This window comes from Dicentrarchus labrax, unplaced genomic scaffold (genome assembly GCF_905237075.1).
Source record: "Dicentrarchus labrax unplaced genomic scaffold, dlabrax2021, whole genome shotgun sequence".
Classification (NCBI taxonomy): domain Eukaryota; kingdom Metazoa; phylum Chordata; class Actinopteri; family Moronidae; genus Dicentrarchus; species Dicentrarchus labrax.
This window is the reverse complement of record NW_026136716.1, coordinates 13,000,665-13,027,289: the sequence shown is the minus strand read 5'-3', so window position 1 is coordinate 13,027,289 and position 26,625 is coordinate 13,000,665. Positions and strand designations below refer to the sequence as shown.

Sequence of the window (26,625 nt, the reverse complement as noted above, 5' to 3'; positions counted from 1 at the left end):
CTCCATCCTCATGTGACCCAGAAAAGAAGCAGCTTGCTTTTTGTTACCTCCCCCCACTCCCAAAAAAACTAAACAACCCCCAACGCTGCCCCATTTCTCCCCCCCCCCCCACTCCCACTGCAAGTCAATTTTCATATCAACACACATCACACTGAAATTCGAATAAGTGCTGTGCTGGTGTAACAGCTGCAGACTGGAGCAAAGTTTAGGCAGGTGTAGTAGAGCGCTGCACAGTAAGACTCTTACTGTGGTGGTTGCAGTGACTCACTGCTGGGCCCTGTGGGACGCCCAGACTGTTTCATCTCTTGTCTGGCACCTCCAAAACCAGCAGACAGACACAGAAACTGGACTGCACCGTCCCCTCTTTATTCTGAACTTATCAATGTGAACTATACATGACTCTGGGCCACTTCTACTTCAAGGGAATCCAGTAATTCAGGTCACATTAGGTTTAACATTTAGTTAGGTCAGCATTACAGCGATTTATGATGCTGCAGCCAGGCTGGTTGTGGAGCAACCTGTCATGCAGGAAACAGTGCTACAGTATAGTTAGGGCCCTTTGCATTTGCTCAGTGGTCCTAGTATCAGTGAGAATAAAAACAGTTGCTTTTTTAAAAGACAGATCAGAAAACAGCAACAAAAAGGATGTTTTGAATTTAATAACAAGCTAAAAAGTAAAGTTTCAGTATAAAAGTCAGGTTATAGGAGACTTTGTCACACTTACCAGACCTTAAAAGATCAACAAACAATGAAGAAAGGGAAGTAGCTCATTTCCACAAAGTTAAATCCTTAAAAAGCAGATTGGAAAACAGAAGTTGACACTGAGAAATAAAAAAAGTTTGCACAGCAGCTGCATCCGAGGCCGACGTTCCGTATTTTGCTGCAGGTACGGCAGAGCATCCAACTCCAGCCCGAGCGCCTCTGTCCTCAGCGTCTGAGTGTCCTCCAGCGCTGTATCTTTATTTTTTTTTCCTCCACAAGAGCAAGGCAAGTCGGACAATGAGTGGCAGAACAGATGGAGCAACAATGTCTGCCGTTCCCTCGTTTAGAGTGGCTGCTTTTCCACCAATCAGAGCGCAGGGGGGGCCTTACAATGAGGCGCAGAGACAAGGGGGGGGATGGAGGGGAGTGGCTGTGGGCAAATGCCTGCAACACCCAGTTTCCCCAAGGCACGCGTACTCAACGTGCACCAGCGCACACACACACACGCACACGCACACACACACACACACACACACACACACACACACACACACACACACACACTCCTCTCCTCAGTCTGAAAGGGCTTCCCCTGTGTGGCCGATGAATCAACGAGGGGTGGGCGGCTGAACAATGGAGTTACACAATGGGAGGCTGGGGAGGGCAGCTGCAGTGTGAGGGCTGGTGCTATTACGGCCCGGGGCAGCAATGGAGAACACCTGGCTACAGAGCACCACAGTCACTCTCCTCTCTTTGTCTCGGGGTGGGGGTGTAAGGGGTGTAAGGGGGGGTGGTTGGGGGTTCAAAACAGAAAGAAAAGACCAAGGCTGGCTGAAAGACTGGCGTGGCCTTTAAGAGAGTGCAAGAGGAAAGAGGAGAGTGTGGCCGAGCTGAAAGGGAAAGAGGACAAGTCTGGGGGGTGAGGGACATCAAAAAGTTTTATGTCCCAATGAGAGTGAGGAGGGGACGTGTTCCTCATTGTTGCAGCACACTTAGGGCAGATGACTCGGAAGCACAAATCTTTGCCTTTCTGTCTTTTATGTGATTATGGAGCCCGCGTGCAAATAACAGAATTTGAATGATTCCAACAAAATGACATGCAAAATAATCTAATAATATATGTGTGTTTATTAGTGTCACGGATGCAAATACATATTGCACAGTTCCACACCCTACAAGGCCAGTACGACAAGCAGTTATTGGGCAAACCTGGGCACACAGCCAATGGGGGGTAAATGGTTCAGACTTTCACTCACCACTTTAGGGGAATACTGTATGTTCAATATGGGTAGAGGAGGGAAGTGCAACAAGTGGGAAAGCAGCAGACACTCAGGCCAATAAGGCAAAACTATCAATGACACAGTTACATAAAAAAAACCTTCTTACGTTTCTTACGGCAAGAATTTGATGACTGAATTAGGGAAACTGTCATAGTATAAAGAACACCACAAATTTTATATGCGACCAGAACAGTGGGATCTACAATTTGTATTTATCACAACAACACAACCTTCCTAACATATATCTTATATATAGCACCAAATCATTACATTTGAGAAGCTATAATGAGGACATTAATAGTTGCACATTAATTGATCAATCGATTGACAGAATATTAATTGAATAATCGTTGCAGTTCTAATTTAAGTCAGGGTTTCTGGATTTTAGACTATTATGGAAGCAATTTAAGACATACTTTAAGTCCATACAGGCAAAGGATACAAAGCAAAATCAATATGGGTTCATTGGTTCCATTTTGTAGCTGTTACAAAATGATCAATACATTTTTTTCCAAGAACACATAAAAAAAGAGACTGAAAAATGCAACTTTTAAGATATTTTAGGACATAAAATTAAGAATATTGGATTTCAGTCTTTGTTAGACCCTACAGACACCCTGTAAATATCTGAAGATGTCACTTTGGGTTCTGTGGGCAGTTTATAGTTTAAAGAATGAATCAACAATTAAAAAAAATTTATGAATCAACCAAGTAACAGTGTGGCTACAGAGCAACCTAACTGCAAGCTCCCACAGTGTGCTCCAGGCTCTAAGTTTGAACACACAGCAGTCTGCCAACAGAAATATTAATTTAGAGAGATAAGGCTTAATATCCAGCAGAATTTATCTTGGCAGCGAGGGGGTAGCGTGCAATCAAAAGCAACAAAAAGCAGCCCGTGGTGCCAGTGCGTTTCAGTGTGCGTTCTCAGCCGACCTGCCAAACAAAATAAGTGTTCTTTCAGCTCGCCCCGGCTCGACAGGAAAACAACTGCCTGATTAAATAAGAATGTGCTCTGAGTCAGCTTGCCGAGTCAGATAAGGGTGACGAGGGGCGATACAACAGCTGACCAACTGCACGGTATCCAAACACACAGACAGTGGAGCGCTCTGTGGACCATCTGTCGTAACAAACAGGTGTGTGTGTGTGTGTGTGTGTGTGTGTGTGTGTGTGTGTGTGTGTACTGCTCCCAGCAACTGCAGCAGCAACAGGATGATCACTTTTCTCTCTGGACACAGATAACGCTGAACGCACGCCGCAGAGTTCAATAACGGCGAAAGAGCAAAAGGAAACAGCAGAGACGCAGAGCGGGTTATCTGCTGAGCTGAAGCATGAAATGAATTCTGCTCTAGGGCTGCTATTGACAGTTGTTTCCATTATCAATTAGTTATCTTGATCAATCTTTGGTCTGAAAAACAGCAGAAAAATGTGAAAAGATAAGATATTTACTTTATTATCACTTAAAAACAACAAGAATGAGGAAATACTAACAATTCAGAAGCTGGAACAAGGGAATATTTGGTATTTCTTGCTTGAAGAATTACTGATTTTGTCATTTTTTTGGCATTAGAACCAATCTGGCAAGGTTAAAACAAACACTAAAAATGTTTTGCATAGACCATCGGACCCAGGTCCATGCAACAGAAGGAGACCTGCTCCCCTCGTGACCTCTCCGACCTGTCCTCTGACCCCTTGCATTTCCACCAAGCATTGAAATCACCAAAAAACTAAACCAGGCAGTATAGATTATACATTATATATATATATCTCTGTGCGTCTGCTGCATGCACGTGTCAGTCAAATGAATATTCATAAATGTGGAAAAACTGATCAGATGAAGACTTTGTGGAGAGCCAAAGAGAGCTGCAGCTCAGCCGTATCTTTACATATCTGGCTGTCGCTTTCATTTTACAACGGGTCCCTCTGCAGCGTTCAAGGGCTGAAATAAATCAGATAACTCCTTTTATATATGCAGGAGATCTGACTCACAGCCCACAGTTTATCAGTCAGAAAGTTCACTGACAAAGATAAAAGGTCACTCTCCATTCAATTCTGTGTCTCCTGCTTTCACTGTACCATTCTCAGTGTATGTGCACTGGTGGCTTCTACATCACACAGTACAAGTAATGAGTAATAATCTGATTTTTAATGAGCTCAGAGAAACTTTCCACTTTCAGCAGATGAATGTGAAAACATCCTTCTAGTGTCAAACTCTGCACAGACAGCATTCAAACAGCACACTGTAGGAACAAGAAGAAACACAGATTCTTGAGTCGCTTTAAAAAAAAAACCTGGAGAGGATGGACAGAAGTTGAAGGAGAGGATGAGATAAAAGACAGCTGCTGGGGCTCGTGCTCACACCACCTCCCCCTGCCCATCAAAAGCTGTGAACCCAATCCGGGACTGCTACTGCTCTGATCCTCAGGGAGCCACCAGCCACCATTGTGTGCCACACAGACACAGCTGCCACAGAGAGCACATACAGATGAACAGCAGACAGGTGGAGACACGACAGACAGACAGACTCAACCATCAGAGAACTAGTGGAAGCTTTCCAGGCCTCCTTCACTCCACAGCACACAAACTCCATCTCCTCTCGTTTTAAAACATTCCCACACGTATTTCCAGTCAGACTGGTGATAAGCAGCCTCCAGCCTGCCGCCTGTTGAAGGAGCTGCAATCTACACAAACTATATTATGGATGTTGGGGGAGCGCGCAGGGGCGTGCACGGTCACTGCAAACCAACACCGTCACGACCTCCCTGCAGCTTCTACCCCGCACCAACCTGCGGCTCCTCCGGCGAACCGGGCCGCTCGGCGGACGCTGTGTGCGGGTACTCACCGGGTCAGGGCCGCCGCCGGAGCCGCACGATTCAGCGTTGGGAGAAAATGAGCAAATGTTCCCATCACATACTGGCGACGCAAAACATCCGGCTGGCTTGCAGCGTGACCCAGTCAAACTGCGTCAAGCTGAAGAGAGGAGCGAGGCGGCTTCCGCTCCGACGCTCTGTCAGAATAAAAGCCACCGTGTGGTTTCGTTGCGTTTTTAAACCTCTTTTATTGGTTTTTAAAAACTTTACGTGGAAATACACATAATGTGTATTTTGGTAAGTTTCCAACACATCTTACCTCTGTTTGGTTTCTGATACAGTCACAATTCGACGTGAAAAAACAGCCTTCTTATTCCGGAAGCTACGTTGAAAAAATACCTGCTTTGCAATATATTTTTTATTTTAAAATGTACCACCTGTCTGTAATAAAGCTTGAGACAATGCTTGTAATCCATTGTTACACGCTGTGCAATATATTTTCGGCATAAACAGGAAACCATATCGTGCAGTATCAAGGCTAGCTTTATTAAAACTGCTAACATGTTTGGAAGTGAAGTGGGATGGGCCGTGAGGGGCACAATGGCGCCATCTTGTGGTGAACAGTGGACAGTGCTTTATTTTGCTGTGTGTAAAACCAAGATTTAAAGAGGACTGTTTTTATTTATTTATTTATTTATTTATTTATTTACTTACTTACTTCATGATTAGATAACATTTGATTGTGGCCTACTGTTAAAAAAGCTTCATAATCTTAAGTGTATCATAGTGGAAAGTTAATTTACTCAAATTATGTAATGGTGAATCAACTTTTAAATGAAACAGAATGAATTTTAGATTGTCCTTCATATGTATCATAAAAAAGAGGCTATTTAGTAACCGTGTTACAAAGTGTAGCTTTTGCATTATGTTTATTTTCTGCTTTTTCTTTTACTCTGCTGTTCACTGTAACTATTGTCTGCTTGCTGTGCTCTTCAGCCATAGAAACTGCTTACTTAAATTATACTCCTCTGAACTGTGTCCTCATTTTCTATGTGTCGCTTCCCCCAGAGAACATCAATTTCATCTTATCCTGTCATTTATTTGGTCTTTAATGGCATTTTGTTTTGTAGATTTTAGACGACCATAGATATTAAAAAAAAAAAAAAAAAGTAATCATGGCCGAATATTATCAAAGACAATGATCCTGGGTAGATGTTGGTCAGATCTAAAGGTATTTTTTCTCTTTTATCCTTCTTGGCTTTTTTGCAGCTTAAGTTAATGTCAATATGAAGAATAAAATCCTATCACAGAAGTGCAGGCTGTATGATTTCATCTGTGGAATCTGTTTAATGAGTAAGTCAATCACAGGTATTAGACGCTGTCAACAATGAAATAAAGCAAAACACCTGAGGTTTTGTTTATTTGTGAGTTTACTCTACTCTAACATTAAAATAACAACAAAATAATAACTTGAATTTCCCTTGGGATAAATAAAGTATCTATCTATCTATCTATCTATCTATCTATCTATCACAGTTCTCTATGAAGTCTTGAATATTCCATTGTTGAGAATAACCCCACTGAAGCAGGCTAAGAAAATATAAATACAGCCTAATATAAAACATGCTTCCATTCCGGGGACAACCTGGTGGACCGTCGCTACTCTGCCAGTGAAGATCGGGAGTTTGTTTGTAAGGTTGAGGCAAACCGTTAGAGTATTGGAAGTTCACAGTTGTTGTTTTTTATTTCTTAGTTATCAATGTTCTGTGTCTCTCGGCAAATAATATCATCAAGGTAACTACTGCTTATGATTTTGTTTTGACCGCAGTTCTTAAGGTCCATTTTAAAGGAAAAAAAATACTATTACAGTATTAAAACACGTTTATATAAAAATATTTTACGTTACAAATATGGACAAGTTGACGGTAGTTAGTTACGATTTAAATGGAGTTAATCATCATCCCATAAAGAGAAAGAAAATTATGAACCAGCTGAAAAGATTGAACTGTTCAGTTGCATTATTCAGGAGACCCACCTTAATGATACAGAACACAAAGAGCTTAGAAGGGAGTGGGTGGGGCAGGTTTTCAGTGCCTCATGTGAAAAGGGTAAAAAAAGAGGAGTGGCAATTCTGTGTCAGATCACCCGGTTTTACTCCAGAGAACACGTACGAAGACAAAAAGCGGCGCTACATTGTGGTTGCAGAGGTGTTAGGATATCCTTTTTAAACATTTACGACAACCCCAGCTTCTTTAAAGAAAGTACAGCTCTTTTAACCACTCATGCCGAAGGATTTATCATAGTGGGAGGGCATTTTAATTGTGTGTTGAACTAAAAATGAGATAAACATCCATTTGAACAGGGACCTAAGCTACAGAAAACCAAAGTATTGTGCAATATGATTGAGGAAATAGGGCTGGTAGATATATGGCGTCAAAAACACCCCAAAGAGCGGGATTACACTTTTTTTTCAAAGCTCCATAAAGGCTACTCCAGAATAGATTTTTATGTCATGGGATAAATAACATTAGGAGAACTGTAAACCTGATCTCCGTGGCGAAACAAAAACCAGAACCCTCAATGCTTCTCAGCTTAGATGCTGAGAAAGCATTTGATAGGGTGGATTGGCAGTATTTGGAACACACATTGGTAAAAATGGGATTTCATCCAGATTTCATCAATTGGATTGGTGTGTTATATTCAGGACCCATGTCAAAAGTGCGGGTGAATGGACAGACATCAAAGAACTTTGGTTTGAATGTCCCCTTTCGCCCTTACTATTCACTATTAGCATCGAACCCTTGGCAGAAATTATACGAGTGACCCTAGAATTCTGGGAGTATCAGTAGGTGGGGTGACCCATAAAATCTCGCTATACGCGGATGATGTTATTCTGTATATTACTGAATTCAATTCCAGTGCTTTTGTCCTGTTTAGGGGAATTTGGGGAAATATCAGGTTACAAAGTTAACGAAACAAAATCAGAGGCCATGATGCTAGTGGGCAAGTGGCCAACAGAGTTAGATAAAGAAGTTACATTTAATTGGTCTAATAGGGGATTTAGATATTTAGGCATAATGATTACGACACAAACTTCACAACTATTTAATGAAAATTATGGCAGGTTGATCACACAAATAAAATCAGACTTGATTGGATGGGAGATTCTCCCTCTGTCCCTCCTAGGTAGAATCGAAACAGTCAGGATGAATATACTTCCTCGATTATCATACCTCTTTCAATCGCTGCCTATTTGGATACCAAGATATCCAACTTCAAAATGCTGGATAAAATGATTTCTGCTTTTATTTGGCAAAAAGCAAAAGCCTAGAATTAGACAGAAGTTGCTATTAAGGAAATGTAAACACCCTTCAACAATGGCGAGAGGGACTAAAGAAAGTTTATGTAGTGGAGAAGATAACTGCAAAACTTCATATGAAAATGGACTTGTTTTTGGTTTTGTGGGCCCCCACCATCTCACACTTTGGATGGCCAGACAGATGAACTGGTAATAGCTTGTTGTGAGAAGCTATGTCTGTTTTTGTCGTTTTGTGGGGGTCGCCTGTCGAATGTACTTTCTCCCCCCTGTTTGGGATTTTGTTTTGTGGGATGTCCAATTGTGTAGTAGATCTTGAGAAGGGTTTGTCTGTTTGCAGAGACACTAATTGTTCTTTGTTTGGTTTTTTTTTGTATTTTTTGTATTTTGTCCTAAATGTATTTGTGAGAATGTAAATACTGTATGATTGTGTTTGTGTCTGTCCTCCTGCTCAGATATGGTTGATGAAGGTCACTATTCACAGCACTAACTGCTTAAACACTGTAGCAAAGCTTTCTTGAAATCAACAAAACAAGCACATATTTTTCCTTTATTTCTTTTTTGGTGTACATGTTTTTGGGTTAGAGTATGGAGAGTAAATATTGATCTGTTGTTCTATATTTGGGTATAAAGCAAATTTGGGATTCACTTAGTATATTGCTTTCAATCAGATAGGGCAGTATTCTGGAATTTAAAATACTACAAAATAGTTTACCCAAATTCGAATCACACAGACTTCCTCCATAATTACATTTAGATTGTCTCTGGTTTTAAAAAATTGAAGTAATCAGTCCCTTGTTCCACATTTCAGGATATATATATATATATGCCACTTTTTAATACCAAATTTAATCATTTTAAAATTGCTATTTTAATTTTATTGCTACCATGTTTCAACATTCCTGTCCACATTTCCATTTTTAAGACAGTTTTTCTTGTAGCTCTTCCAGTGTGACTGGACTCTCCAAAGCATTTTGGTCGTTTTTTTTTTTATTGCCTTTTCTAATGATTTCAATGAGTTAATTATGGACATCTGGTGTGTGTTTAAACCACAGTCTTCAGGATTTTAATATAAATTTGAGAAATAGTTTTTCCAAATATTGCCATTCTGTATTGCAATGTTATTGCAATTAAATTTTTTCCACAGGTTCCAAAAAGAGTTTTGGTCTAAAGTTTTTTTGATTTTGATTAATACATCATCTGTGTATTCAACCTTCTTTTTGTATTGTTTCAGGCTAGTGTGGTATTGATGGCCTGGGCTTTAGGGTCATTGTGTTTTTTTGTTTGACAGATTTCTGAGATGTTTTCTGAGAAAGGAGCATTCATTGTCCAACCATTGTCCTTTGCTTGTTTTTTGATTGATTTGGTCTCTTCATCCTGGACTCCTTTTACCAGTTTCATAAATATATGATTAAAATCTTTTGTGGCCAGATTTATGTTATCTTTGTTTTCCAGGTAGTTTTTTCAAGACTCTACTGTCCTTGTGTAACAGTAATACAGGATCAAACCCAGGCAGTGCTCTGACCATTTTCTCCTCAGCAGTGTGAAATATCAGAAATACAACAACAGGCATAGGTTCAACTTCAGGAACAACTCAGTGAGATAAGTCACTGACAGGTCTGGAATCTGGATCTGTGAGTTCAAATCCCTGTTGGTAAAGAAACACAATAGTTAGTTCAAAAACTGTATTCCAGAAAATAGAGAGAGTTATTCCAGTAATCATAAAGCTACAGCTAATTACTGACAGAGCAAACAGCCACTGTCCTAACCGTCAATATATCTCTGAGTAACCTTATTGCTGCCATTACTGCTTCACAAGAGCAACGTTACAGTGTTAAAGCAGTTAGTGCTGTGAATAATGACCTTCATCAACCATATCTGAAACACAATCATACATTTACATTCTTACTCAGGAGGAAAAAGACTACTAAAGTGGGCAAAGGGGAGAACAACAATCTTTGGAAGCATGTTTTATATTAGGCTATATTAACATTTTCTTATCCTGCTTGTGGCAGCACATGTAGACCTTGTGAAGTGGCTGCTGTGTGAGAGTGGGGTTATGATCGGTGGTTTGAGGGTTGCAGGACTTTAAATTAAAAGTAACAGTGGCTTACAGAGTATTGGTAAAACCTCCTGTTACCAATCAATGTGTCTCTGAACAGAAAATATTTGATCAATAAATAGCTTTATTGTTTATATGATGTGCTAACATTTGTATTTTTTGAGTTTTCACAATTAAGATAATATAAATAATTAAGTTATTGTTTACATTTTCTTTGTTTTTTACTCTGCTGATAACTCACATTTATCACGAAACTTTGTGTCAAGAGTTACATTTAAGTTTGTCAGTAATCAACAATAAATTCAAATAAACAAATAGCACTTAAACAACATGTTAACTGCTTTAGTATGAATTAATGTTAAGTTTTGTATTGTGTTGCATTTTTTCACTCTGACCACTGGAGGACGCTCTTCCTTGAACTGAACACTAACATTTAGATTTAGATTTATTTATTTTTCTTCATATAAACATATAGTTAACAATTACATAGAATATGTTCTACATTAATTACTGTCTCAAATGTGACAATTCAAATGTGGTTGCGCAGGCCTGAATTGATATCATTTTCCAGAAATTATGCATTTTATAATTTATAAATGAAAAACATGTATTTACTGCCTCTTATTGACACCGGTAGGAAAGCTGCTTTGAAAGAAGAATCAAATCGGTCCAGTGTGTGATTGAGAGGAAACTGATCATTGTTGAATGATATAAATGACTATAAAATATAAATAAATATATATTATACTTTCTACTCCACTGCATTTATGACAAACTAGCCTATAAATTATAATTTTATAAATTACATTAAGTTCACCATGATCAGCGTATGAAATATGATGCATTGGTATATATTTAACAACCTAACAATATGTCAAATTGTTAAAATTAGCTCCACCTTGACAAATAGTAAAATGCAAATGCCAATCAAGAAAAATTCAACTTAAAATATTTACAGTTCAGACTTGTTTCCTTAAATGTGTTAAAAGGAAACCATTAAAAAGAATAACACCACACTGTAAATTACTTCTGATTTTATTCAATGGAAAAAAAGACCTTCAGGAAAATACAGTAATTCCCATAGTACACACAGAGAGGACATAAATTAGAGAGGCATGGCAGACAGACGTTTGAGGGGAAACATGTCGCCTGGCACCTGGGTGGTAGAAAACGTTTGATCCACGCACACTGTGCACTATGCAGGATGTAGAGGAATCAGTGAAATCACACTCTTACACTTGTGTAATTCGTAACGTGAGCAAAAGTTGATTATTCCTGTACACAAACGTCTAAATGATAGTACAAAAAGGGAATAATACAAAATACAAAAAACAGGGGGGGTGGGGTCGGGGGGGGACTGCCCTCAAAATAAACCATAAATATTCATATCGATGCACATTGGTTTAACAAAACAATTGCTTCTGTAAACATTTTCAACATAAGGTGTGCATTACAATTTAAAAATCACTGCAGTCGCATACTTATCTGAAGGGTTACATAATAAAAATTGCAGAAACGAGACTAAAAACTAAGTCAGAGTTAAAAATATGCCGCTTAGTTCGCGCCGTCTGAAGTGGTTTTGTAACACTGCTATTAGAACGTGTGACTTTTTGCCTCCTCGCTCCTGTGTTCTGCAGCTCTCGGAAGGCCCCACCTTGGACAGTGAAGGCACCACCCTTGCTGAGAGAGCAGGATCAAGGAGTCGAGGTGGGGGTGAGTGGAACCCGTTACGGAGTTTACTTTTCATACAGCTGCAGGATGGAATCTACATTTCAACAGTTGAATGAGCCTAACATGAAGTGACAAACGAGCCTCGCCTCGTCATTCTGGGTTTTAGACACAGGAAGAAGAGTAAAATGAAGACATAAAATTCAATTCTGGGATGGAATAATGATCCAGTTAAAGTTGAAAATCCAAACCTCTTCACTTTTAATTTGTCAAAACCTAAAGAGGGCTTCAAGCAGTTTAAATCAGCTGGAGACCCTCCTAAGGCAAACGTTTAGCTTCACAATGAGCTAAAGTCTCCTTCAAGTTCACAGAGGATGAACGTAGATGTGAAACGGGGCTTCAAACGTTGCAACTGTGCAGACAGAGACAGACAATCAGCTGATCCTGATGTCCTTCCCCTTTGTGGAGTGTGATGTTCAAAGCTTCTTCTCCGCACGCTGCCTTCATTACCTTCCTGTCACTTCTGCCTGCTGGCCTCCATGCTACCTTAATGGCCACCTGCTAATTCTGCATGTCTAATTCACAGTTTATCCTAGCCCTACTTATGACTGACGTTAAAGGAAAAATCCACCAGGGAGAGGGGGGAGGGAAACAGCTTTTGGTAATAATGCAGCTCACATTTTTGGGTCTATTTTCTGGTTTTGGTGGTGTGTTTAGTAGCAGAACGACAAGACAAGAATGAGCAGACTTTGAGCCAGCAACAAAGCAGATTAAAGAAAAGCCGGTCGACATTGCTGATAAATAGGGTGGATTTTTCCTTTAAAACTCATCTATGGGTGTGTCTTGCATTTGTATGCTTTATTTATGTGCAGCAGTCACATACAAAATATACAGTGTATGAAAAAACGGGGGCTAATTGTGTCGATAACACCAAAGCAACATGCGGTCATAAACAGGGCTACTTCTGTCCGACATAACCTACAGTACGTGAGGCAATGTGGCTGGGAGAGTCTGAAGCCCGCAAGGTTGATGTTGTTAGTATGTACAAGCTGATATCCAGACAGTACCCTGTTATTAATGGATATATCAAGAAGGTCCCTTAAAAAAAAAATCTTCACTTTAAAGAGGAGAAGGCAAAAAAAGTGAAGACGCAGAGGCAGATTTACATGTCAAGCGTTATTTATGGGAGGAAAACTGTGAACTAGTGTTAAATGACATGCTTGACGTGAAAATCTACCGGTGGTGGGAAACGAATTTTACCTGAACGGGACCTGGACTAAACACAGCTACTAACAGCTACACTTGGGAGTGCGGCGCATACAGCATTCGCCGCCTTCGATACAGCAAACGGCCGCGTTTAGCCTCCCATCGTCCCGTCGTTCACATGCTCAGTGTTTCCTCCATTTCACACACGTACACGATGCAAAAGTTTAACTATGACACATAAAGATTTACCATCAACAGGCAACAGATCCCACGTCCTGCAGAGGAAGAGGAGGAGGGGGATCGGCTCAAAAGGTCAGGCAGCGGGGGTTGGGGGGAGGGAAACCTGTAGGCTGGTGGGAGGGGGGGGTTTCTGTTGTCGTAATATAGTTTGCTAGTACACTTAGTGTGACGCACCTCCCCCACCCCCCAAACACACACCCCACCCCTCGCTTCTTTTCGTGATTACAGTCCAATCCGTTGTTTGTTTGCCCGAGCAGGTGAGCGGGAGCTCCATCGAGATGCTTCTCCAGCTCAGGCTCAAGGCGGTTCTCTTCTTCATCGTCGTCGGTCATAGTCACAATCGTCATCTGTTGGTCTCTGCTTAGGTATGGTATCGTCGCGTTGGCTGGCGTGGCGGGATGTGGACTACCAGCTCATGAGGGAAGTGCGCCCCAGGGTCATGAAATACACCTGGCTGGCTCCTCCAGGGCGCACAGAGGCGAAGAAGACCTGGGAGACGGGGGACAGAGGCACAAACACGTGAGCTAAATGGTATTTTGTGGCTTTTCTGATCCAGCGAGAGACTGATAATGTTGAGTAGCTTCCTCTGGAATTGTGTTACTGCTTAAGTTCCTGGTGAAACAGTGGCAAACTGCAAAATTATCAAAGAGGAAAAGAAGGAAGGAAGGAAGGAAGGAAGGAAGGAAGGAAAGCAGGAGGGCAGTAAGGAAGGGAAGGAGAAGGGAGGGAAGAAAGAAATGAAGCAAGGAAGGAAGGAAGAGGAAGGAAAAAAAAGGAAGGAGGCAAGGAAAATGGATGAAAGAAAGGAGGACGGTGGAAAGGAAGGAAGCAAAGAAAGAAGGAGGGTGGAAAGGAAGAAAGGAAGGTGCAAAGGAAGAAAGTAAGCAGGAGTGAGTGAGAAAGGGAGGATAAAAAGAAATAAACAGTTACTGTACGTCCTCACCTTGTCATTCCTCTCACAAAGGAACTTGAGTCTCTGGGCTCTCTTGTGCATGAAGACGCCGTCCAGGTGTCCCGTCTCCACCGAGCGGATCTCTATGGCCTTCTCACCCCAGCCCATGATCTGGTTTGACCTAATGTAGGCTGCTCAGATGCAGAGGGAGAAAACAGATGGGTATGACATCTGGATTCATTTAAAACACTGACCATTACTGTTTAACATTTAACGAGGAACCACAGTTTCCTGGGCTAACTCTCCTGGCCCCACTCACCCACTGAAGTTGGCATTTCTCCCCACTGCAGCACCACGTCCTTGGTGATGCGTCCGTAGGTGTTGACGTAGACGCCCTCGTCCTCGTAACACACCAGCAGCTCAATGCCGTCGGTGTTGGGCAAAATGATGATGGCATGGCACTGAATGCTGGTCTGGATCTGAGGGAGGAAAAGGAGGAAGAGTTAAGAAAGTAGAGAACGTTTAAAAAACAAGGTGCTATCAGACTGCGCTGAGGACTTACATGCGTGGGCAGGTAGATGTCGTAGACGGCTCCGGAGTCCACGTCCACAGCATGGAAGCCTGAGCAGGAGCCGTAGATGACCTTTAACCTCTGACCTTCCTCAACAGTCAGGTCCACCAGCAGAGGCCTGTGCACCAGGTCACCAAAAGACTAAAACCAAAAATAAATAAGTTAGTCAACTTGCACAGACGTGACGACATCTTTGGTGGATGTAGTTAGACTTGCAGGTGGATCCATGCTGCTCACCTTAAAGGCCATGAATTTGTGGTAGGGTTTGGGTGCCCAGGCGTACACCTCCACAGCGTTCTTCAAGGCCAGCACCAAGAACTTAATCCTCTCGTACTTCACTGCAGGGAAAAGGGAGTCATTCGTGAGTGATTGCGTTGCTCACAACAATTCCTGGTCAGTTTTAACACTGTGTGTATTTTTATTTCTGTCATGGACAAGGTAACGTACCGACTTTATAGTGGACGCAACCCTCCAGGTCGCCCACGTTAACCCAACCCTGCTTCTTCTCCACCTCAGGGTCATTGTGCAAAATCTTGTTCCTCAGCCACGACAGGTAATACACTCGCAGCTTGTTCTTTTTACCTGCAGATGGGAGGAGAAGGAAAATAAAAGATGCATCTAAGAAGTGACAGCAGCAATAGTCCAACGAATAAAACCACCCGCCCTTCCCTCCAAACCTTCATCACTACATCTACATGATTGAAAATGGATCAAAAACCAGCATTTGTGTTCATCAGCGTTATGTGTGCTGTACCTGAAATGGTGACCAGGACATTGAGTCCCTCCAGGACATCCATCTGCTGGATGCGCCGTCTGTTGATCAGTGGGTAGACCTTCCCCTGACCGCTTCGGTCGAGCAGCATCAGACCACTCTCTGTCCCCACCAGCAGGTTCACTCCTGCAGCAGTCACACACAAACACCCACAGTTAGTAGAGCTCTGATGGAATACAGGGTAGAATAATCACAATGAAGCTGCTGACTAGACTCACCCCAGAGTGCGGCACACAGGATCTCAGAGTTGAACCTCTTCTTGTACTTGCGAATCTCTGGCGTGTCGCTCGGCGGGCGTGTGTTCACCGGGTTGACGTTGACCACGGAGCCTTTGCGGGATGGGTCGGACCTCAGCGGGTCTGCAAGCCGTCCGTCCTGCCCGAACGCTGCTGGAGGAGGGGGCATAGAGGTGGTAGAGGTCAGGCTGGATGTCACCATGTAATTCAATTATCAACGTACATGGGACTATGCTGCAAATAACTTGCCTCTGCTCAAATGTTACAACATAACTTTTTTCCATCAGTGCCTGAATAATGTGGGGGGGGAAGCCACTGCTCACAGAACTCCCCCCAATGGAAAGAAAAGGCATCCATCTGTCTTAACTTAATTTAAGTGAGCTACACTTTTTTAATTACTTATTTGTGTTGACTTACCCATGTTGTTGAGGGAGCTGCCGCTGGATGGAGAGATCTGGAGAAGACGAGGATCAATGAAGGGAGTGAAGGAAGAGGAAGACTTGTGTTTGGACATGGAGTTGCTTTCTGACTGGGACTGACAAAAGATTTAAGACAGTTAGGAAACGGAGACTTTTAACTTGTGCTTAACCTGCATTAGAAGCAAATGACGAAGAAACCGGATTTAAAAGTAATCATTTATCGTTTGGTCCCAACTATGACAAAGATTTGTTACAGTTGTAATTTATAAAACTTAAACTACAATAGCAACTTCAGTTTTCTAACCTATGAGTTACAGTTCTACCTCTAGGGGCTCATAAAAAAACATTTGGCTTAATTTAATTAAACTACATTTATTATGACACAAACAACTGGGAATACATAGTTGGCACTGCAATTCAAGTTTGCCACAAATCAAATAAAAAAAAAAAAAATGATGACGTGCAGTTATGTTATGTTAGTTGTTTTGAAGCCAACAAGGATAGAAACGTTAGAGAGGACAAAACAAACTTGTGCGACAAGAAGAAATGTGTTGAGGGAAATGAGAAATGATCCAAACACGAGCTGCTGTGAAGTGTTAGAGGAGAAAGCTGCTCCTAATAAAGCACAGAATTATGAATTCCACCACCCAAGATGCATGTTGTTGTTTGTTGTGTCACACTGCGGAAGAGGCAGTAATCTATATTATACAACTTTAAAAATAAATGTGATTTCTTCTCATTAAAGTAGGTCACACGTGCATCCCATATTTGGCACACTGAAAATTTAAAGATCCCCTCCAGACCTTTATGTCTGCTTGGAACAATAATGTGTGTCTGATTAGGTTTTTCTAGCAAAAAAGTATAATTTCTACATCATTTCAGCAGATGAATGTGAAAACATCCTTCTAATGTCAACCTCTGCACATACATCATTCTGCACAGTGAAGATCAAACACTGTAGGAACAAGGAGGGGCACTTTAAATCCATTGTTTCGTTTTACCTAAACAATCACACCACAACATGCCATCACCCAACACTGCTAGGTCTACTCAAAGTTATTATAATGCTGCTAAGAGATGCTTGTTGTAGTTCACCCCAAAAAGCTCCAGTTTAGTTGTTCCATGTTCTACCACCAGGAGGCGCCAGTGTTAGCAGCGACACAGTGCAATGCAGTGAATTGCAGGAGTGGAAGGAAGGTTGCAGCCCAAACCAGATGTCAGCCAAGCCAGAAGGGGGCAGAGGAGAGCCAGAGTGAAGCACAGAGGGGGGGGCAGGATAGGGCTGCAGAGAGGCTCCGACCAACAATCAAGGACTGGAAGGCGGGTCTGTACAGGCTTAGAGGTGGACGTGTTTTTGCTAGAGTGATGGATATTAACTGCTTAAACTAACTTCACAAAATAGCATTTGCAGATCATTTATTTTAACTAGCTTCACGTCCAGAGGATGGCAATAGAAAAAAAACTTATGACAGTCACTTCATCATACTTATCATAGTGGGCAACTTAGTCTTAGAGCAGCAAATGTTTCACCATCTCGGACACGAACTAGATAAAACAAACAACTGCGACTGCTATTTGACTGATCTGCTCACTGCACGTCAAAGCCTGTACACTCACATCAGTCCACTCCTCGGTTGTTCGTCTCGGGTGGTGTGAGGGTGACATACCTCGATGGCAGTGAACTTGTCCAGGAGGTTCTGTGGGGACATGGCAGGGCTGGCATGGCTAGATGATGAGGGGAAGGAGGAAGAGGAAGAGGAGGAGGAGGAGGAGGAAGGGATGGTTGTGGAAGAGGAAGGGGAGTGATGGCTCTGCTGGATAAGGTCTGGAAGGTGGTGTATGCGGCCGGCAAAGCCGTTTTTCTCCGGCAAGCCGTGGCTGGGGGGTTGGGGCTGGCACTGGCCGTGACCAGAGCCAGCCGAGGAAGAGGAGGAGGAGGATGAGAGATTGACCAACCGCTTTATGTCAACGGTGCTCTGGAAGCAAGAACAGGCACACTTGGGCTCGAGCAAGCAGGTGGAGGGGGGAGATGTATGTTTGGCTGCTAGTCTGCTGCTTCGTGTCAAGATCCTCTTATCCCGACATCATACACAACATACTCATCTTCAGAGACCATGTCTCGTTAAATGTAATCTCTAACTATCTGATGTATTAGGTTACCCATCTGTAAATGTGTAATATGAAGCAGCAAGTCTATAATGACAAAAATAACATACAAAATGCTTGGTGATATACGGGAAGACAGAAGGATGGTGGAGAATGAGCGGATAAAAACATTCAACTATATACAAGCAGAATACGCCTTTAACTAGACAAGAACTTGGCAATCTCATTAAGTTCAATTCCAGTCTCTTACCTGTCTGATGACCAGCGTGCCATCCTTGGAGGGTGTGATGGCTTGGTCGCTCTCCGAGTCCTCAACCAGCATGGTCTTGGCGGACTCCGTCTCCCCGTTACTCAGCCTCCTGTAGAAGCCATGGGAATATCTGATGTCCGTAACCAGACCAGTGTTAACAGTCATGCAGAAAAGCCATGCAACACTGATGGGTGTGTCAGTGCACAGTATCTTATCATGTTTGGAATTTGAATATGAACTCAAAGAGAAGTTACTGAATCTTTTTTTGCAAAGAAACATGAATGCAACAGACAGTGGGCCAACACTGAAGCTACATCGTCCCAGTTCTACCTACCCAGCCCTGGAGTCCTCAGCTCCTGAGGTGGACTCCTCTCCCGCCTCCTGGTCCACCTCCTCGTCGTCTTCCTCGTCAGTGGTGCCCGAATCCTCGCTTGAGGAGGAGTAGTCGGTGACCTTGTGGGGAGGCCTCACATCGTCTACTGCACGGAGCTCCTTGGCCAGAGCAGTCAGGTCCTAAGAGGAACAGGAAGGAATCTTAGAAATAGAATATTTTGGCAAAACCCAGGTTGTCTAGAAGCCTAGAAGCCTTATTATTGCTTTCACTATTGCTACCAATCGTAATGGCATGTTAGCAAATTAATTGCCACAAATAAATATACTTTAATTGTCAAAGAAATTAACTTGAGTGAGTAACTGCATAACAGGCTCTTGTTTTCTAGCCAACCTGAAAGGAGCCTTGAAGTCATCCCTCCTCGCTTCATATGAACTGAAACTCATATCTCTGGGTACACCAGGTTAAATTATTATTATTATTGCTAGGAAAATTATATCATGTTGTACCCTGTGGAGTCCATGCCTTGTAACCACGTAGCCCTGTGCTTGTTTTTCCTTGCAGATTTCTAATAATGAACTCTAGTAAGGTCAGTGACAAGCAGGAAAGGGAGGAGGGATCCTTCCCCTACATGCTCAACAAAGCAAACGGGCCACAGTTTATCCAACAACAAAGCCAGGTGAGATTAGGAGCAACTCTTGCAAGTTCAAGGAAACAGGAGGTGTGTGTTTGCATTCAAATGTGGTCACATTCAAATCCAGGCACAGGAAGCTGCTGCAGAGGGTTAACCCTGTTAGTGCCGTGCGCGAGGAAAGATGCCAGCAGAAGGGGATCACATAACAGGCAGAAAGGAGAGCAACCAAAGACAGAACTAAAAAGAGCGGCTGCATTAATCCTCACAAAGGGGAAACAGTCCTTTTTATCACAGACCTTTATCAGATGATGCAATGAGTGGGGCAATGGTGCAAACATAGCATAGGTGTGATCATGTAATCTCATTTAATAGGCTTACCGCATCACCCTAAGAGGTTCCCCCAACAATCACCAACCATTGGGTTCATGAGAAGTTGCACACACCAGGTGGTTGAATAATTAGAGTAGTAGAAAATAGAGAAAGTGGAAAAAAAGAAAACAGTTTTTCACCTATTCAGCATCAAACAAGTTTAACCAGCACTTTAGTAACAGTGGACTTACAGCTGGTCGAGTAGGCCTGGCGAGGTTCTTTTCATCTTGTTTTTTGGGTACATTTTCAGGCCGCTGGAGAGGCGACCCTTCAGATTTGGAGGAAGCTTTGAGGGAACAAAAGGAAGTAGCGTTAGTGAGGGGCAACAGAGAGCTGGCTCTGAAACGATCTTCATATGGCTGTATAAAACGTGCTAGAGCGTGAGCAGTAGTATTGATAATGCACTAATAAGCCGTCTGTAGATTTAGTGAAATGTGGCCGAGTACAGTACCGGGGGACTCACAGCGTGGTCTGAAGCGGTCACCAGGACTGGCCTGGGAGCCGGAGTTGGACGAGCCGGATGAGCTGCCGCTGCCGGGCCGAGGCTGCAGCTTCTCCACTCGGTCCCACAGGGGGCGCTGCTCCACGTTACTGCAGCAGAGAACACCACAACATTAACAAGGACAGCTGAAACAAATGGGGATCCTTCGTAGTACACTGATGTGATGTACCAGGAAGCAGAGCTGCTGTCTTACACACTTCTCTGCGCTTTCTTTAGAAGTCACCCACCCAAAACCCCATAGAGACTGTGTCTGTCCCCAGACCACCTAAATTATTTAAAGAAATAAAAACAAGAGTTAAACATAAAAATCTAATAAAAATTAAAACTAACTGGTCAGCAGCAATAAGAGTATGAAATGTGGACTGTTAAATATCAGGTCTCTGTCCTCTAAAGCTGTTTTAGTGAATGAATTAATATCAGACTATGATATTGATTTACTTTGTCTTACTGAGACCTGGTTGTCCCACGAGAAGTATGTTAGCCTAAATGAATCCACCCCCCCAGTCATATTAATACTCACATTCCTCGAGGCACTGGCCGAGGAGGTGGAGTAGCAGCCATACATGATTCGAGCGTTTTAATGGACCCTAAACCTAAACTAAATTATAATTCATTTGAAAGCCTTGTTCTTAGTCTTTCTCACCCATCCTGGAAAACACTGCAGCCAGTTCTATTTGTTATAGTGTACCGCGCTCCTGGACCGTACTCTGATTTTATATCTGAATTCTCTGAGTTTTTATCAAGTTTAGTCTTTAAATCAGATAAAGTAATTACTGTAGGTGATTTTAATATTCATGTGGATGTTAATAATGACAGCCTTAGTAACGCATTTATATCATTAATAGACTCAATTGGCTTCTGTCAGAGTGTAAATAAACCCACTCATTGTTTTAATCACACTCATATGGCATTGATATTGAACATTTAATAGTCTTCCCACATAATCCTTTCCTATCTGACCATTATTTAATAACTTTTGAATTCATACTATTAGATTATAAGCCATTAGGCAAAACTTCCTACAGCAGATGTCTATCTGACAGTGCTGTAGCTAAATTTAAGGAGGAGATTCCTTCAGTGTTTAATTCAATGCCATGTCTGAGTCCTATAACGACTTTAGTCCCTCTGAAATTGATAATCCTGTTGATAGTGCTGCAGGCTCACTACGAAGAACATTAAATTCTATCGCTCCTATAAAAAAGAAATTATTAAAACATAGGAAACTAGCACCGTGGTACAACCACCAAACCCGCCAGTTAAAGCAAATAGCTAGGAAATCTGAAAGGAAATGGCGCTCTTCCAAATTATCAGAATATCGCTCAATTTGGCAAGATAATCTTAAAACCTATAGAAAGGCCCTCCGTAACGCCAGAGGAGTCTATTATTCAGCACTAATAGAAGAAAATAAGAATAACCCTAGGTTCCTCTTCAGCACTGTAGCCAGGCTGAAAGAGAGTCACAGCTCTATTGAGCCACATATCCCCATAAACTTAAGTAGCAATGACTTCATGAGCTTCTTTTATAATAAAATTATTATACTGCAACTCTTTATTATCAGGTTGCCCCAATAAGTCCATTAAAGTGCTCCAATTAATTCAAAACGCTGCAGCACGAGTACTGACAGGAACTAGAAAAAGAGATCACATCTCTCCTGTACTAGCTTCTCTGCATTGGCTCCCTGTAAAATTTAGAATAGAATTTAAAATTCTCCTCCTCACCTATAAAGCTCTTCATGGTCAGGCCCCTTCATATCTTAAAGAGCTCATAGTACCCTATTACCCCTCTAGACCACTACGTTCTCTGAATGCTGGGCTACTTGTGGTTCCTATAGTCTCTAAAAGTAGAACAGGAGCCAGAGCCTTCAGTTACCAAGCTCCTCTCCTGTGGAACCAGCTTCCAGTTGTGGTTCGGGAGGCAGACACCCTCACCACATTCAAGAGTAGGCTTAAGACATTCCTCTTTGATAAAGCTTATAGTTAGGGCTGGATCAGGTGAGTCCTGAACCATCCCTTAGTTATGCTGCTATAGGCCTAGACTATCGGGGGATTTCCCATGGTGCACTGAGCTCCTCTCTTCCTCTCTCTCTCTCTTTCTGTACTCATTCATGTCCAATTAATGCATGTTACTAACTTCACTTCTTCCCCGGAGTTCTTGTGCTTTCTCGTCTCGCAGGTTCTTATCGATCCTGGTGGAGCCTCCTGCCATGGTCCTGCTAGATGCCATTGCCAATACTGTTGTTGCTGTGCATCTCTCTCTCTCTCTCTCTCTCTCTCTGTCTCTCTCTCTCTCTTTTTTGGGTGTGTGTCTCTTGTCTCTCGTCTCTCTCTGTCTCTCTCTCTCTCTCTCTCTCTCTCTCTCTCTCTCTCTCTCTCTCTCTCTCTCTCTCTCTCTCTCTCCCTCCCTCCCCTCCCTCCCTCCCTGGTCGAGACAGACGACCACCCACCTAGAGCCAAAGGATCTGTCCTAGGTTTCTGCCTTTTAACAGGCAGTTTTTCCTTGCCCTCGTCGCCAAGTGCTTGCTCATGGTGGTACTGTTGGGTCTCTGTAAATAATGTTATAAAGAGTTCGGTCTAGACCTGCTCTATTTGAAAAGTGTCCTGAGGTAACTTCTGTTATGAATTGGTGCTATACAAATAAAACTGAATCTAATTTAATTGAATTGAATTATTTTGTGGTTTTCTTTCTATTCTTCTTGATTTGTGTTTCATTGAACTGAATGTAAAAGTACGTTTTTGTGCTTCTTTTCACACTAGTTAACAGCAAACTTCCTTGGTACTACTCCCATCACCACACAAGTGACAAAAACTAAGTTAAGATTGAGTCACATATTTATAAAAAGGAACCAAGTGATAAGCATGTCTTCAAAAGATTCAGAACTTTTTAATTTCTAATCCTGCCAACTTTATTATCACTGGCAACAGTAGTAACGTTCCTCTAATACCCAGTTTAAATGTGTGCCACTGCCGCACAAGTTTGAAAATAACTACACAATCCGAAGACAAAAATAAAAATAATCCTCTTTACTTACCCGCCAGCGCTCCTCTGTCCGCCCTGGTTGCCGGGCTGCGATGGCAAAGGGGACTCTCTGCGCGACAGTACTGGAGACCTGGATGTTGTCCTCACTGGTACCTGGAGGAAGGTACGTGAGTGTTCGATGAAACCAACAAATGAATATGTTCCCAAATCAATAATCTACCTAATAGAAAAAACCACAGTGTCAGCAAACATGTATTGAGATCCACAGCTGCAGCAACACAGAACGCTCTGCTGCACCATTAAGCTGAAGTTTCCAGGTGTCATTGAGTGTCAGACACTAGGACCGTCACAATATCAGATTTTCAATGAAGGATTAACAATGGCAAAAGAATCCACATAACAATAATAATGCATTCTCTATAGAAAATTTGAAAGAGATAATAAATAATGCTATCAGTAATATTCATCTTTAACTTTTATTGTGCATTTTGTATTTTTTTGCAAATAAATTATACTCTAATGTAACATCAGCAACCAGCATTACCAACACCTACTATGCTGGGTAGAGCGAGAACGAAAGAAATAAAATAAAATAAATTTAAATATCAGTTATCATCAATATCGCTGTATTAAGATACCCCAAACATTGGGAATTACAGTTTTAAAAGAGAATTTAAACTTCCAAAGATAAGAGTTTAATGTAAAACATGATGAACCCAATACCTGCCGTTGAGATAATCTATTTTACCCAAAATAATTCTGGCCTGGGTATGGACACAGGTAGAACATCTTTCAAGTGATGTATCAAAACTCAACAGTAACCCAAAACAACTGAGCACTCAGAGAAAGTGGGACTTCCCAGTGACAGCACCCCCACCACGTACTGAGAGTAAATGTGTTGTTTATCACGTTAAATCATCACTGAGTTTTGAATACGGAAAGTTCAAAACCTTTTTTTCATTTGTAGGCGTATAAATGTCCAATTTCCTAGTTTAGTGTTAGTTTAGAGGAATGAACACAGTGAGGCAGACACAAACAGACAGGTTGTGGTTGAGCAGCATGATAAGTGAAGTGATTGGCATGAGAGGAAGTGAATGAGGGAGAGGAGAGGTCAGGAAAGGAACAGGAAGGGGGCCCTCATCAGCTCCTTACCTTTGGAGGTACCTCCTCGCCGCTGGCCTGGTGTTCGGCCCTAGTATGAGCCTGAGGGTGGTGGAGGGGAGGTTGGGGCTGGGGGTCAGTGCGTGCGGGCGATGGGTGGTGTTGGTGGTGATGATGGGGGTCCTGGGAACGCAGGTGGAGTTGTGCAAAACTAGAGGTCACGCCGCCGGGCTCGCTGAAGGACTGGGAGCGAGAGACCACGGGCGGCGGCGGAGGAGGAGGAGGAGAGGGGGCGGCGCTGTTGCTGCTTTTTAGAGCGGCCAGGTGGGACCACTGGACCTTTTGGGGAGTGAGGGAGGGGGGAGGGAGAACAGGAGGAGGAGGAGGGGAAGGAGGAGGAGGAGGAGGAGGAGGAGGAGGAGGAGGAGGGAGGAGGGGGGGGGAGGTGAAACAAGCAGACAACACAGTGAGACATGAGGGAAGATGTGTGTGGCTTTTCACATACATGTGCTTAGGTTTATACACATGCATACAGCAGACAGAGCACAACACGACACGATGATGTTTCACATTTAGATTCATTGTCTGACTGATGCACATGCTTAAAGGTATAGCTCCAGATTTGGGGAAATATGCTAAGAGACTTTGTTTAAAGATTGTTTTGACTCTCACATCAGTAAATATGAAGCTTAAACCACAACTTGCTGTTTTTACACTTTGTTTACCCGAACAAGATTTAAAATGTTAATTTTAGTCTTTATGGCAAGCTAAGCTAACCAGCTACTGGCTCCAGTCTTATATTTAGTGTATAACCATAAGAGTGGTAGTGTAATAAGCCCACTAGTTATTTTAGTTGTTGTTAAAATATAACAACCTATGGTATAATTGTAGTGACATAAAGTTGAAATCATTGTTCAGTGATGAAGAACTCTGTCTGTAAACACACATATTCCTCAAGGGTGGCCATTTTTAAAAACCCAGCTCCAAATCTATATTAGAGGTTTTAAAAACCTCTGACTGGTCCCACGCAATATGATGAGGATTCGTTTGGTTTTACATCTTACACACTTGAGATTGAGTGTGCACTCCTTGTTATTCGCTCTGTGGAAATAACGTTGGGAGAAATTATGAGGTGGGGTTGATGAGTGAATCACTGTACAGTCTCCTTTCGAATCCTGGAGTAAGTCTAGAGTTATTAATTAAAAGAAGATAATCTATTCCTGTTTACTACAGAGGGTACTGGCACTTGCAATGGTGGGCTTCCTGCGCAAGTCAAGAGCCAACATTTTCTGGAGAAATCAAAAAGGTGAACAGCTTAAAGCGACAACATTTGAATAGTCTACTGTTGCTTGTGACTACACAACCGTGTGACTACACAAATCCAGCAGTGAGGGAGGAAGAGAGCGACAGGAGAAAGAGGAAAAGGTAAGAAGGTAGGGAGGAATTACCTGAGGCTCCATGGGCCGGTGCATGGCGGAGGCCTCGGAGGAGGAGCCACCGTTGGAGAACGGTTCAGAGGAGCGGGGAGGCAGAGGGGGCTGCTTGGGAGGAGGGGCGGTCTGAGGGGAGCCCTGAATGTTCTTGCGGTAGCGCTCGTCGGCCTGGGATGAGGGAATTGTACAGGACAAAGGTGGAATGAGGGTGAGGGGAAGTATTTCGGTGACTGAAGTAAAATAGATACAAATCAAGCAGAAGGGAACCACTTCGAAAGTTTAAAATAACAATGTGTGAAATTCCTTGTGGCCTTGTAGCGCAATTTTCAGCCAGAATTATCCCTTTTGGATACAAACTGTTCCCATCTCCTTGTTTTTTTGTAGTATTTTGTCATTTGTCATACTCAGAAACCTTCACATTTGACTGACAACAATCAACAATACAGACATCTGCTGACAATGGTATTAAACATGCTTGAAGCCGATTCGAGGCAGCCGTACAGACACACAGACATGAGGTGGAGACAGGACTCTCTCAAACAAATACATCCTTGAAAACACATTTGCGATGATAAACGCTGGGAAAAGATCATTGTTAATGACATAGAACAGCTCTGTCGAGGACGGGAGACACCGCCTGGGCGTCCTGCATGTTAGTCTGGGCCTCAGCCATCCACATGCAACGGCCCGATTCCACACACATTGAGAGTCAAAACAGCCATTTTTGACGAGTAATATCACAGGTCGGCCAT

At 42.5% G+C, this 26,625-nt stretch overlaps 2 protein-coding genes across 10 annotated transcripts in view; both read right to left on the bottom strand.

Annotated features, from left to right (window-relative positions):
- The window catches only part of LOC127378883 (probable ribonuclease ZC3H12C), a 15,982-nt gene extending 11,026 nt beyond the window's left edge, over positions 1 to 4,956 (bottom strand). Inside the window, exon 1 of one of the 2 annotated variants that reach the window (XM_051428224.1) lies at positions 4,822 to 4,956. The gene's annotated coding sequence lies outside the window, so the exon portion shown is untranslated. Of the gene's footprint in view, positions 1 to 724; positions 1,022 to 4,821 lie in introns of those variants that run through there. The other variant, XM_051428225.1, reaches the window with a different exon arrangement.
- Positions 4,957 to 11,184: 6,228 nt separating this feature from the next.
- LOC127378879 (mitogen-activated protein kinase kinase kinase kinase 4) overlaps positions 11,185 to 26,625 on the bottom strand; it is a 38,596-nt gene continuing 23,155 nt past the window's right edge. For 2 of the 8 annotated variants that reach the window (XM_051428213.1, XM_051428206.1), the window contains 18 exons: positions 25,889 to 26,041; positions 24,492 to 24,779; positions 23,392 to 23,492; positions 20,313 to 20,452; positions 20,053 to 20,147; positions 19,871 to 19,879; positions 18,862 to 19,040; positions 18,528 to 18,636; positions 17,839 to 18,147; positions 16,170 to 16,287; positions 15,735 to 15,905; positions 15,499 to 15,642; positions 15,192 to 15,326; positions 14,982 to 15,082; positions 14,736 to 14,885; positions 14,493 to 14,652; positions 14,225 to 14,364; positions 11,185 to 13,770 (listed from right to left, as the gene is read on the bottom strand). In XM_051428213.1, coding sequence (XP_051284173.1) covers positions 13,687 to 13,770; positions 14,225 to 14,364; positions 14,493 to 14,652; positions 14,736 to 14,885; positions 14,982 to 15,082; positions 15,192 to 15,326; positions 15,499 to 15,642; positions 15,735 to 15,905; positions 16,170 to 16,287; positions 17,839 to 18,147; positions 18,528 to 18,636; positions 18,862 to 19,040; positions 19,871 to 19,879; positions 20,053 to 20,147; positions 20,313 to 20,452; positions 23,392 to 23,492; positions 24,492 to 24,779; positions 25,889 to 26,041 — 2,586 coding nt within the window. In that variant the 3' untranslated portion in view covers positions 11,185 to 13,686. Of the gene's footprint in view, positions 13,771 to 14,224; positions 14,365 to 14,492; positions 14,653 to 14,735; positions 14,886 to 14,981; positions 15,083 to 15,191; positions 15,327 to 15,498; positions 15,643 to 15,734; positions 15,906 to 16,169; positions 16,288 to 17,838; positions 18,148 to 18,527; positions 18,658 to 18,861; positions 19,041 to 19,870; positions 19,880 to 20,052; positions 20,148 to 20,312; positions 20,453 to 23,391; positions 23,493 to 24,491; positions 24,780 to 25,888; positions 26,042 to 26,625 lie in introns of all 8 variants that reach the window. The other 6 variants (XM_051428205.1, XM_051428207.1, XM_051428209.1 and 3 more) reach the window with 6 other exon arrangements.